This window comes from Diplodia corticola (genome assembly GCF_001883845.1).
Source record: "Diplodia corticola strain CBS 112549 chromosome Unknown scaffold1, whole genome shotgun sequence".
NCBI lineage: Eukaryota > Fungi > Ascomycota > Dothideomycetes > Botryosphaeriales > Botryosphaeriaceae > Diplodia > Diplodia corticola.
Genome location: NW_017971480.1, coordinates 477830 through 491354, shown reverse-complemented (window position 1 = coordinate 491354; position 13525 = coordinate 477830). Strand labels below are relative to the sequence as shown.

The 13525-nt window shown below is 58.4% G+C and overlaps 3 protein-coding genes across 3 annotated transcripts; 2 read left to right on the top strand and 1 right to left on the bottom strand.

Moving 5' to 3' along the window:
- Positions 1–90: 90 nt before the first annotated feature.
- Positions 91–1880, top strand: BKCO1_1000142 (mfs efflux transporter; the record flags this gene model as incomplete). Its single annotated transcript, XM_020269507.1, has 2 exons — positions 91–1323; positions 1440–1880. The coding sequence occupies 2 exons, from the start codon at positions 91–93 to the stop codon at positions 1878–1880; spliced, it is 1674 nt and encodes a 557-aa protein (XP_020135374.1).
- A 2402-nt stretch (positions 1881–4282) lies between these two features.
- On the bottom strand, positions 4283–7601 carry BKCO1_1000141 (rho guanyl nucleotide exchange factor; the record flags this gene model as incomplete). Its single annotated transcript, XM_020269506.1, has 5 exons — positions 4283–5775; positions 5843–6023; positions 6155–6412; positions 6463–7023; positions 7077–7601. 5 exons carry the CDS (start codon positions 7599–7601, stop codon positions 4283–4285), a joined length of 3018 nt encoding a protein of 1005 aa, XP_020135375.1.
- A 1149-nt stretch (positions 7602–8750) lies between these two features.
- On the top strand, positions 8751–11464 carry BKCO1_1000140 (f-box and wd domain protein; the record flags this gene model as incomplete). Its single annotated transcript, XM_020269505.1, has 2 exons — positions 8751–9003; positions 9057–11464. The coding sequence occupies 2 exons, from the start codon at positions 8751–8753 to the stop codon at positions 11462–11464; spliced, it is 2661 nt and encodes an 886-aa protein (XP_020135376.1).
- Between the last annotated feature and the right edge of the window lie 2061 nt (positions 11465–13525).

Sequence of the window (13525 nt, the reverse complement as noted above, 5' to 3'; positions counted from 1 at the left end):
ACAGCATGCCTTCTCCTTTGTCTTTCATCTTCACTACGCCTCTCTAACGCAGTGACTTCGTGAACTGGCTTACTCTACATCTCGTCCAACATGTCCTACGCATTTGGTACCCTCTTTGACATTGAAGACCCCAGGCGTATCACCACACCTCCCGTCTCGCGCAAAAAGCCACCCTCCGTACGCAATCCCCCTGCCAACCAAGAGCTCGATGACCTCATCTGGAGCGAACCCCTCGCAGGCTCGCAAGAGGAGCCATCCGTTCCCAAGAGCGGCACCGGAGATGCCGTCTCCAGCATCCCGCCCAGCAGCTACAGCCGTACGCAGACGTCCATGGCGCCGAACGAGCTGGAGCCCGCCATCCAAACCTTTTGGGACCCGCCCATGAACAAATGGCGCGTCCTCTGCGCCTGCCTCGTGTACTTCGGCAACGGCCTGTCCGACTCGGCCCCGGGGGCGCTGATCCCGTACATGGAGGACTTCTACCGGGTCGGCTACGGCGTCGTGTCGCTCGTCTTCGTGGCCAACGCGGCCGGGTTCGTGGCGGCGGCCTTCTGCACCGACGGGCTGCTGCTCGCGCGCCTGGGCCGGGCGCGCACGCTCGTCGTGTCGGAGCTGGTCATGCTGGCGGGCTACGCCGTCGTCGTGAGCACGCCGCGCCGCTTCCCCGGCGTCGTCGCCGCCTTCTTCCTGCTCGGCTTCGGCTGCGCCATCAACCTGGCCCTCAACAACGTCTTCTGCTCCCGCCTCGCCCGCTCCACCTTCATCCTCGGCCTCGCCCACGGCAGCTACGGCCTCGGCGGCACCGTCGGCCCCGTCGTCGCCACCGCCCTGGCCGCCTCGGGCGTGCTGTGGAGCAGGTTCTACTTCCTGTCCGTCGGCGTGCGCGTCGCCTGCGTCGCCTTCAATGCTTGGGCGTTCTGGAATTACGAGAAGGAGAATGGCGAGGATGGCGCTGCGGAGTCTATCTTGCTGATGGAGCTGGGCCGGACGGCGAGCGCGTGTACTGCTGTAGCTGCTGGGGCTGGGACTGGGACTGGGACTGGGACTGGGGTCGCTGTTGTGGACGGAGAGCAAGAGGATACGCGGAGCGGACGGCAGCAGCAACACCAGACGACGACGACGACGACGACGACGACGACGACGACGACGAAGCGGGCGTTGCTGAAGCAGGCTTTACGAAACCGCGTCACAATCGTGGGCGCACTGTTCATCTTCATGTACCAGGGCGCCGAGGTCGCCATCGCAGGTTGGGTCATTTCCTTCCTGATCGATTACCGCGGCGGTAGCCCGGCACAGGTCGGGTACGTGACGGCCGGCTTCTTCGTAAGTTTTCCACCGCTTTTCTCTCTCTCTCTCTCTCTCTCTCTCTCTCTCTCTCTCTCTCTCTCTCTCTCTCCTCTCTCTCTCCAAAGATCCGCAGCTAACCTACCCCCTCCCAGGGCGGCATAACCCTCGGCCGCTTCGCCCTCGCCCCTTTCTGCCACCACCGGCGCATCGGGGGCGAGCGCCTCGCAGTCGTCGGCCTCACCCTCGGCGCCCTCGCCCTCGACCTGCTCGTCTGGCTCGTCCCCGACCTGCTCTCCGACACCATCTTCGTCGCCCTCTGCGGCCTGCTGCTCGGCCCCGTCTACCCCTGCGCCCAGACCGTCTTCGCCCGCCTGCTCGTCGACCGCCGCGACATCGTGACGGCCAGCGTCGGCTTCATCGCCGGCGCCGGCAGCAGCGGCGGCGCCGCCGTGCCCTTCGCCACGGGTGCCCTCGCCCAGCTGAGCGGGAGCGGGACCTGGGTCCTGCATCCCATCTGCGTGGCCGCCTTTGCGGGCATGGTGGGGTGTTGGTGGGCGTTGCCGGCCGGGAAGGTGAAGAGGTCGAGGGAGTGAGGGGGGGGGGATGTGCTTTCTTCCAATGTAGGGGGCTGGATGTTGCTAACGTAAACTGCTTCTTTCGCCTGCGGCCATCTGCACGAACAACACTCCAGTGTAGAGTCGCTCAATTGGAAAGCTTCACTCCTCTCAGCATATATGCTCCACCTTGTGAAGTGTCGTCCCAATGACAGACCTCATAAAGTGATAGCAACGGTCCCACCTTGAATTTTGCTGCGCGAGACATCTCGGTTTCTCTGCTCATCCAACTTTGCGCCGTCAATTGCCATTCTACTAAGTATGGTCTGTCGAGGCTGCCGCTAAATTTTCAGCCTTGGAAATTACCAGAGAACGGACGCTCGAGAGACATTGCTCAAGCTCCGCTTTCTCTACCGCTGCTTTGTCCAGAGATAAAAAAAAAACTTGAGACATTATGAGACGATAAGAGCGAGGCTCTTCACGTATTCAATCTAGACCTCTACCTCATCGTGGTACACAGTCTGCAATGAGGGGGAAAACACGAGACAGCTAACCACCCCGGGATGATGGAGTGGCCATTCTATGGTTAACCTTGGAAAGGGTACTCCCAGAGGAGGGATACTACGAATGACTATTACAGGGAATGTTTCCGCAGGTGACGGCCCGCGCATAGAATCCTAGGGCCTCAGGGGACGGGATGACTGTGCTCATACAAGTAATGTGATAGGCCGAGCTCACCGCGTGACACTTTCCTCGCCTCGAACCACGCGTTCGTTCCCGTTGGCGTAGACGTACATACTGCACCGCTTGTTCCTGGTGGAAAAAAAAAAAGGGGACGGAAGCAAGTGCGTGTGCCCCCTCCTAGAGCCCTTTGGCCAGCCCCGAGCTGTTCACTCCTGTGCTTTCCCATTGCTCACTAGAGCTCAATCCCTGTCCGCTCGAGTCGGATTGATAATCGGGTTTGTCGCCTGTGCGATATCTGTGCCAGAGATGACACAGGACATGTGCGTTAGGGGAACATAGGCCACGCCATAGGCGCCTTAACGCCGGAAACGCCGACGGCAGCGCGTGCATCCGCAGATCCGCTTGCCGGCAGAGCCGTGGAGTGGAGAGCACGCCTGCTAGTTGGGTACAGACTGTGGTCCGATTAGCCTCGCTAGGGCCCTTGCGGGAATGTGGAGCGGTAGATGCCTACGCCTCAGCCATGGCTACCGCTCGAACGGCGCCGGCATGGCCGGCTGTTGCTCTCATCCGAGCCGCCCTGCGGCGCCAAAGCCCCTCCATGGACCATGTCGTTCACACACATGGGCGGTCAAGGCACCACTGAGAAAGCCATGTTCAACAAGACTATTAAGCTTCTACCTGGTTCCAAGTGAACAGATACATTGTGTTTTTGAAATCTTTCTCACCTTTAGGTCAAAAGAAGCCAAAGATCCAAGTAAATAAAATGGAAGAATCAACGGGCCAAGCACCCAAATCACCAAACACCGTTAACCCTCAGCCGTTCAGGAGCAGACAGTCTCCCGGAAGTGATGACGCGGCGTTCTCGAAGAACGGGTCTGACGTTGGAAAGCGAATGGTAAGACGACAAAGACATGCGCGCAACGCCCGAGTCTGGCAAATAACACCCATGAATTTCATCTCATCATCACTTCATCACAGCTTTCCGCTAATGGCCGTGTCTCTGTGCGATTCATTCGCCTTCCGTAAGGGTTCGATTCAGCCCACCACGCACCCGCTTTCGAGGCCCTTCCTACTTCGAATCCCCTCGCCTCCAGGCACCTGCAGTGCCTTCGACTATAGCTTCCCTCGACCCACGGAATCCAAGAATTTCTTCATACGGCCGTCATGGACGACGCCCAGCGGTGCGTGGGCCATCGAGGCCGGCACCGAAGACAGACAGACCACGCGGAAGCCGCGACCTGATAAGTGGGAGCAGCCCGGCACGCGGCGTGTCGGAGAAAAAGGAAAGCAAACTTCGACTCATCCGAGGAGGTCGCGTAGAGAAGCGAAAAATAAAATGAAGTGGAAGATGCTGATGAAGGCTCTCATATCCCCGTGCCGTGCATACTTCATGTCCGGATAAGTGGTATCTCTTTTTGCGTCGATAATCCGGGTTCCCTGGAACACAACCCCTTTCTTCATGCGATGAGCCCATAATCTTCCGGCATAGATCGACCAGTGGCGAAGTGACAACGTCCGCCCGGGAAAAAGTCAGATTGTCGAGCTGGCGAAGAAGAAAAAAAAGAAAGCAAAGGACACACCGCAGAAAAAAAAAACAGCAACCGCAAGGCGCCCGTTGAGCGCCAGAAAATGATGCAATGCGCAATGGCAGCCACCCGAAGCCAGACGCCGGAAAATGAGTAGCGTATCGCCGATCGGAAAGCAACGCGCGCAGGAGTATCGATCGAAACGTCGAGTGCCTATTGTACCCGAGCAGCTCACTTCTGGCAGAAGAGCTCAATCTCGCCGAGCTGACCGGAAAGGAGCTGGTCTCGCTGCTGCTCCTTCCACGTCTCAAACGCCATCTGGACGTCCTCGTCCGATTGAATGCTGACGTAATCCTCGTCGTCGAGATACTTAAGCTTTACTTGTCCAGAACTGAGACTCACGTTGGTACTGCGCTGCAATTTCGCGTCGATGCGATCCTTGAGGCTCTGGAAGCTGATGTTGGTGCTGACGACCAGCGTCATGGTTGAACCTGCCGACGGACAGTGCACCTTGACCTTCAATTGCGAGGGAATCGGAAGGTCCGACGGCTGGGCTGACGGTAGCGTCGGCGAAGCCGGTCGGTCGGCCGCTGGCGTCTGTGTCCTTGCCTGTTCAAACGAAGATGCTGGCGTCGCAGTTCTCGAAGAGCCTGGCGTGACGCGCGAATCCTGCCGCGCGTTGGCTTCGGGGTAATCGAAGTGGAGGTTGATCTCGGAACCGGGCGTGCGAAGCGCTTGCTTTTCTCTTTGGATGCTCGGAGACTGCTGGCGGGGCATGGAGGTGGGGATGTTCGGGGAATTACTCTGGCTCCGGTTCACCAGACCAGGGTTGTAAGCGTAGTGGGTAGGAAAAGGGGGAACGTCTGGTACGGAGCCGCCTGGAGTACGCCGCTGTGCGCCGACAAGGTGGTTGTGAATGTCGGGACTACTAGCTGAACGAAGGCGGATTTGTGAGTTCATAGCACTTTGGGAAGCTGCATTTGGTACCAGAGATGGTCGTCCTACTGCACTCCGACCGTTGATGTGAGACCCACTTGAAGCGTCGCGAGAGGCGTGTCGAGCCATGGCGGGAGCGGTGAAACGATTGTTGTCGTCTCCATGCCATCCGTTGGGAAGCTGCTGGCGTGGGAATGGAAACATGCCGGAAGAGGAACTCGTGCGTGTCGACATGGGTGACTCGAGACCGGGGGAGAAGTAGGAGTCCATGGGTCCACCGCTACCGGGTGATATATGACCAGCTTGAAGAGCTTGAGTGCGAAGAGTGAGTGGCGGATTCTGCAGAGCGCCCATGGGGAATCGAGGTGGCGGAGCGCGGTTATTCGCACCTGTGGGCTCGGAAGGCCGAGATGTATCTAGAGGGTTGACACCACTCTCGCCGGTAGCCGATCGGGCTCGGCCGGTGATAGTCGACTCGCTCTGTGCAAGAGAATAATCCGTCTGCCCAGGATAGCCGCTCGTGACTTCGGCAACGTCTATTTCATCGTCTTCGTCGTTTTCGGCATACGGGTTTTCGATGGGACCTTGATCTCTGATGTAGGTGAATTCTGTTGCTGATGTCGTCGAATGTTTGGTGGTACTGCTCGATCTTTGAGTGTCCTTGAACTGCCTCCTCTGTTGATCGACTTGGTGAACCCATTTCTTCAGTGTCTCCTCGGTCGTGAATCGGATTACGAAGTTCTCGATACCGGGATCGCCTTTCCAAAAGATCTGGCAGGTGTAGGATCCTAAGAAAAAATAAAAAATCAGATGTAAGCTGACTGACACACGGCTTTTCGAACCTGGAAGCCTTACCTGGCTTCGCTGTTGAGATCGCGTCGGTAACGTTCTGCATGAAGATGCGCCCTTTGAGCTGCAACTTGGGCTTTCCCCTCTTGTCATATAGTTGCTTGTTGCTCATGAGCTTGTTCTTCTGCTTGTTGGGATTGAGTTCCTTGCAACAGAGCAGAATCATTTCGAACAGGAAGATTTTGTACTGGATATTACCACTGTCAGCAGTGACCAATCAAACTTTGGGACACTTGCAGAAGTATCGCAAAAGAAAAAAGAAATTCGCGATAGACTCCGGTTGCAACGTCCCAACGTTTCACAGTCAGGTTGACCCACCTCTCGCTCTTGGTCCTTGCCGCCTCCTCCATCGCCCTTAAGAACGGTAAAGGTGCCGTAGAGCAGTAAATCTCCGAACCCTTCGATGCGATGACCCTTCCAGTCTTCAACGCGGCTCTTCAATTCCTCAAGTGCTTCTTTGCGGTCTTCCAAGTCGACAGCTTCGTTCGTTCTCTTTAGCACAGCAGAAGCGGCTTCGATACCGGTAGAGATGTCGTCACGCCTTTCCTCATCGAGATCACCCTTGTCCCTAAGCTCCTGTGAAACAATGAGTGTGTTGCCCAACGCCAGAGAGGATTAGTACATACCTTTAAAAGCAAAGGATACTTGGCAAGACGCTGGAAAGGCTTGAGCAAGAATGATGTTAAATGAGTCGGCGATTCGACCATTTGTCGAAGCTCTGCAGTGCCGCCGGTTTCCTTCAACTTTTCAAACTCTGCCATTGCCGTCTCTTCGCATTTTTTCTGGTTCGCAATGTACGGCTCGTACACCTTGAACGCTTCCTTGTATAGCACAAAAAGCCTGCCCCAGTTCTGCTCCGACTCTGGCTGCGCATTCGTCTGCTCGACGCGGATCAAAAAGCGGCGTTGGAAGTCGAGCAAGGCGTTTAGATTGAGGAAGATGGAGTGGACAGCATCGCCGGTGACTATTCCCCTCTCTTCCACTAGCTTTTTGAACTCTTGCAGGAGCTCGAGATGCTGCACGTAGGTTCGTTCGGTCTTGACGAGCTCATCGATGATGTGTTGGCGCTGGGTCCGCTTCGTCGTAGTGGTTGTGTCGGAATCGGCACCGTCTCCGTTACCCATGTCGCCGCAGATAATGCCTTCCTTGGTGAGAATGTCGAGGACGCGGTTGACGACCCTGACCACCTGGTGCATGTTAGATGACGCCACGCAATGCGCAGTTCTGTGAAGCGACATACCTTGACAAAGCCGGTCGTGTCGTCGCCGTACAGGTCGCTGATGACGAAACACTCATCCGAGGGGAACTTGAGCGAATTGATGCATGCCGACAGGAATTTGTAGGTTGCCGCCTGTTCGCGCTTCTTTTCCGACACCTTGTTCTTGTCAACCTCGAGGCGCACGTCGGGATCGAGGGCATTGTAGATGGTCATCAAGGGATAGCCCTTGCGGAATGTCCTCCACAGCAATGTGACTGGGTCAGTGTCCTCGTCGGCGGCTTCCTCCTCTTCGCGCATGATGTCCGCGAAGCCGGGCACGGTGCGCAGTCGACGCGACAATGTCAAGCAAATCATGAACAGCGAGGCCTCTTTGTCGCCGCGTTTGTTGAGGACATTGTTGGCGGCTTCGATGGGCCCGCCGTTGGCAGGAGGAGCCGAGGTCGGCAGGGGTGGCGGGGGGAACAGGGTCGAGGTGGAGGTGCCCTGGGACGAGTCGGACGTCCGCGAGGAATAGGTCGAGAAGCTCGCATGGTTTGAGTTCGGCATGAGGGGTGTGGGCCCGCCGGCGCTGTGGAGGCGGGAATGCGCAGTCGAAATGGGTGTGGTGTGGGTTCGAGACAAAGGCCCATGAACTCCAACCTCCATCATCACCGTGCCTGGGGTGAGAGGAATGAGGTTTGAGGTGCGGTGGTGAGGTGAGACCTCGCAGCGGAAGGGCGCCGGGGCAGCGCCTTCACGCCAGTTTGGAGTCGGCGATGCGGTGAGGTCGCTGGGGGTCGCAGGCGCGCGGTCGAGCTGGGGGCTGCTGCAGGGCGCGTGGGTGCGAGCGGGCGGGCAGGCGGCGAGGTGGTGATGGACGAGCGCAGCAGTAGGGTAGGGGATGAGGTGCTGCTGGTGCTGGCCTGGACGGGTGAGCGCCGCGGTTTCAGCGTGCCCCTTGGGAGTGCAAGCCGCCGAGGGATCAAAGCTGCGCGATGGGGCCCTAGCGCCAAGACGAGTGGGATGGCAGTGGCCGCGGGCAGCGCAGACAGCGGCAGACGACGCAGAACGCGCGCGACGAGCCGACGAGGGCGAAAGATCGTGGGCGGGCGCGAGACGCTGCTGCAGACCGCTGGTTGCCAGGTGTGCGCGCGCCCAACACGCCCCGTCGCGTGCTCGCCGCCCATCGCCCCGAGCAGAGCCCAGCCGCCGGGCGTAGTAAGCCAGCGGCTCTCTGCCCGACGCAACTCGTGCCCTCGTCCGACTTGGCGATCGTGCGCCCGCTGCCCACTGCTGCCCATTGCCGCGTGCGCCCGCTGGCCACGGCTGTTTCTCACGCGCCGTGACTTGTCGCTCACCGCGCTCTGCAGTCGCGCCACTGCACACTCGCCCGGTGCCGCGGTGCCGCTGACATTGCCACTGGCCCCGACTAGGCCCCGGGCTGCCTGCTGCCTCAGGCCTCGTCCACGCACGGAGTCGCCGAGTCGCGGAGTCGCGGAGTCAGCACTCAACCTCCGCGCCCTACCATCGCCGCGCCAGCCCGCCCGCTCCCGCTCCACCAGCCCTGCGCCGCCCCGGTGACGTCGCGCACCGCTGCTCGCCCACGCTGCCCGCTGCCCGCTGCCCGCGTCGTCTATACCCGCGTGCATGAGCCGAAGCCCAGGGCACTCGGCGGCCTCTGAACGCAACCGCGCCGTCCGCTCTACCCCCCAAACAATGGCTGACCAGCCAGCAACACCGAACCACGGCCCGTTCATCTCTCAGGCCCCGTACCTCCACGACTACACCAACGCCAAGATGGGCACCCCCTTCAAGCTCGACGAGGGCTTCTCCGAGGACACGCGGAGCCAGAGCGAGGTCGACACCGCCATGCGCAGCGAGCCTCAGCTATCCGAAGCCGCGGAGGAGAGTGCCTCCCGCGTCACACTCCCCGGCTGGATATTGAGTCTGCCGGAAAATGACAGATCAGGTATACGACGTGCCCGTGCTCGCGCAAACCTGCCTGGCGCTGACAACCTCCAGAATTCGCTCTCGAGATTCTGCGGTCGCTGCGCACTGCGTCCATAGCCGCCATTGTCGAGCGACTGAATTCGCGGCTCCACCTCGACCCGGTGCTGTACCTTCCGCCTGAGATCACCTTTCAAGTATTCTCCTATCTGGAACCGGAAACTCTTTTAAAGACTTCGACGCTGTCGAAAGCATGGCGGGGCCGTGCCCTGGACAGTCAGTTGTGGAAGTGCATGTTTGGTGCCGAAGGTTGGACAGCAAACCTTCGCCAAATCAGGACTTTTGAGGAGCATGAAAAAGAAAACAGGTCAATAATGAAGGAACGCAAGTCGCGAGTCCGTGGCGGCGATGCCGATCTCGAGCAGATGCACACCAAAAAGCGGATCAGAGAGCAACACCTGTTCGGTGACGGCTCGCAGAGCGGGCCCGTCGCTACAGTGGCCGATGGCGATGTAAGAGGTTGGGCAGAACAGAACGGCGCCATCGAGGCCGACGATAGCTCCGCACGCAGTGAAGACGGCATGCAAGACATTGCTTATGACGGCCAGCAGCCGGGAGAGTCTCCCTCGGAGGAGAGAGTCCTCGACCTCGCTCGGCAGCTAGAGTCCCGTCCACAATTCGCCATCGAAGATGTTGCCTCACCACCGCCTGCGGATATTCTCTACCCGCCAATCAGGCCTTCTCTGATTTTGTCCTCGTTCGGAGATCCCATGGTGAATTGGCAGTATCTTTACAAGCAGAAACGGAGGCTGGAAGAAAATTGGGGTGCGGGCAGGTACACCAACTTCCAACTGCCTCACCCGTCACACCCCTACGAATCACACAGAGAATGCGTCTACACCATACAGCACTCAGCCAAACACGTCGTGAGTGGCAGTCGGGACAAGACCATCCGCATTTGGGACTTGGAAACGCAGAGATTGGTTGTGGCTCCGTTATTAGGTCACGATGCTTCTGTACTGTGTCTACAGTTCGACGACAGGCCAGAGCACGACATCGTGGTTTCCGGCGGTAGCGACTGCCATGTCATCGTCTGGCGCTTCTCGACCGGACAAATGATCAAGAAGATGGAGCGCGCGCACAGCGAGTCTGTCCTCAACTTGCGTTTCGACGATCGCTATCTCATCACTTGTTCCAAGGACAAGACCATCAAAGTATGGAACCGCAGGCAGCTTATCCCTACTGACCGGGACTACCCAAGAATAAGCAGTGGTGGTGCCCGATTCCCCAGCTACATTATCAACATTGACAAGGAACTCCAAAACCAACACTTGAACTTTAAGCCGCTCAAAGAATTCAGTCTGCTAATGACTCTCGATGGCCACAGCGCTGCAGTCAACGCCATACAGTGCTGGGACGACCAAATAGTGTCTGCTTCTGGTGACCGCACAGTGAAGGTTTGGGACATTCATACAGGCGCCTGCCTGAAGACCATCCCCGGCCACACTAAAGGCATCGCATGCGTCCAATTCGATGGTCGTCGCATTGTCACTGGCAGTTCTGACGAGACAGTACGTATCTTTGACAGGGTCACTGGGGCAGAGGTAGCTTGCCTTCGAGGGCACGCCAATCTCGTCCGTACAGTGCAGGCGGAGTTTGGAGATATGCCGGGCAATGAGGAAGAGCTCGAAGCCGAGGCTCGTGCTGTTGACCAGCAGTACTTCGAAGCTAGAGCAAGAGGCGCGCTGACAGAACTTACGCGGGAGGAGCGCCGTAGGAGGAACGCTGGATCGCGTGACCCCAGAGAAATATTCGCATATGGCGCAAAACTTCCACCGGGTGGGGGAGGTAGCCGCTGGGGACGCATTGTTTCAGGCTCGTATGACGAGAGCATAATCATCTGGAAGAAAGCTCCAGACGGGAAATGGGTTGCTCACAAACGCCTGTTACAGAGCGAGGCAGTTGCCAATGCTGGTGGAGGTAGACGACGCGGCCCTGCTCCCGCACGCCTGAACCATCAATTGCAGCAGCAAATGGCCGCTCTGACTGCGGCATCACAAGCAGCACAGAATCAAGTTCAGCAGCAGCAGAACGGCGCCGCACCAAACCAACCGGCAAACATCCAGCAGATACAACAGCAAGTTGCGCAGCTACAACAGGCTCAGCAACTTGTGCAGCAAGCACAGGCCCTGCAGGCACCACAGGGACAGGCAGCTCAGCCTGGTAACAATGCTCAACCACCAGCGCAGCCCGGACACAATGGTAACCAGCAGCATGGCCACCACCACCATCACCACCAACACGTCCCCCTTGTAGGCGGCACAGTGAATCCGACAGGCAGCAATTCTCGTGTGTTCAAGTTGCAGTTCGATTCTAGACGCATCATCTGCTGCAGCCAGGACCCGACCATTGTTGGCTGGGACTTCGCCAACGGCGATCAAGAAGTTATAGCTGCGAGCAGGTTCTTCGGCGAAGGTTTCTAACGTGGTACGTGGTCGAGGGGTTGCCGCCGGGGTCAAAGTCTTGTCCTCATGAGAAGTTGTGGTTAGAAGGAAAAGTCGAGGGAACGGAAGGGCTCTTACATGATTTCAATTTGGTACGATCTCCTGTTTATGTTGTGATTTTGAAGATCTAGGGTACCTTTGCTTGGATAAGGGGTTCTCGGGACGGAGTACGGAGTCATGCTTCCGGTTTATTGGGCAGGTAGCGTCTGTCACCGTTTCTCTTCCTGTCTCAACTTGACCAAAAAGCAGTAGTGGCATGCATGGGGCTGCCTCAGCCCATCTTGTTTAGTGCCCACTTCTACGACGTAGTAATATATCCCTCTCAGTCTGGTTGGAGCAAACATATGCGAGTAATTGGGCCCACTAAGGCATCAGGGAGTAGTCGGTGCCGAAGTGATGGCTCGTGGAACTTTCCAAGCCTTGGTGGAGTCGATGGCCCCCTGACTAGGTAGGACACGAATGCTTGCATCGGTGAAGTCCCACTCCCGCCTTCATGAGTAAGCTCAAATGTCCGAAGATGTTCGTCCGGAGTAAATGTACTGGACCGGTTGAAAGCGGGGACGGAGACACTCCAGTCCGGACAAGGACAAGCACACTCGTGGTAGATCCGACCTGCGCGAAGACCATGCAGGCCCACGATCGACGGCATGTCTAGACATTTGGTGAAGAATGTCCAAGCCACGAGTGGCATGCGTGTGGAGATGGTGGGATGGACAGCAATACCCCTTTCGTCACCGCAACAACAGTCGCACAAGCCACCAGCGTCGAGGCAGAGATCTCGAGGCAGATGAGCAGGCCCCCGGGATTCCAGGACGATGGAAGCGACAAGTCATGGTCGGAAGATGCCATACGAAGGCCGCTGGGGTCACCGTTCGGCACACGACGGTCCGGCTGCCGGACGCCACAGAGCCACACGTCATTTGGCAGCGTGTCGCGCAGGATCTACCCGGAGCCTAACGCCGTAAAACCCGGATCGCCGGCGCTGTCTCTTGGGCGCTTGTTCTCGAACAAAGTTCTTTGTTCCGGTTACTGCGGAGGGGCCAAGGCTTATGTAGGTAGTACTTGCTCGGGGCGGGATCTCGAGACCGTTGTCCCAGATAGGGCCGGAATCCGTGCGCCTGAGGCTTACATAAACCGGCGGGCTGACATCATCCTGAAGAGCCGCCCCGGCGCATGGAACGTTGCACATGCATGACAAGGCACGACGGTCAGCCTTGTGGCGGGACCGCAGCCTGCGCGCGATTGTCGCTTCGACGGCGCTGACTGCCCACAAAAAGATTCGCCAATTTCGCAGCAAAAAGCCACGAGAAGAATGCTGCATGAAACGCCCCCCAAAAAAAAAGGTCGTGCCGAAACGCCCCAGCGCGGCCGGCAGTCGCACCGCTGGCGAACGAGATGCGTGAGAGTACGAGCTCGGGCATTAGCGCACTGACTCATGGGTCAGATCTGGACCCAGAGCAGCGCGGCTGCAGTTGACCTGCTGCCTTCAGGGCTGGGTGGGGCGGGCCCCCCTTTGGCGCCGATTGCGTCCATGTGGGACCAAACGCGAGAGGGTCTGAAAGGATCGCAGACGCGAAAGCGAGCCATGTGCCAAGAGTGGAGTGACTGGTGATGAGGTGCAGACAAGCTTAAAAGGTAGAACAGCTGCGGTACTCAATCGCCTTTCGACCATGGCGACGACGGAGTGCGGTGCTAGTCGGCATCGGGAGACAGGGCGCGAAGACAGGACGCTGACCGGCGAAGAAGAGGGCTCGGATGGGAACAGAGAGATAAGAATAGGACGCTGAGGGCCTTGTGTTGCGGAGGACAAGACTGACGGCAGCCGGTGAGATGGAGGTTGCATGCAGCAGCCAAGATGCCTCTTCAGCGCGGCGGGACCGGGTGGTGCTGACCCGGAGGAGGGCGCGTGGGGCGGACAACACGCGCTGATAGCGAGGGCGCAGCAGACGGTCCGGGGGCGTCGTCGGTGAGGTGTTTTTGCGGGTGCTCGCAAGGTCTGCCGTGCAGGTGAAATGAGAGAGCAGCTGGCAGCGCTCACCG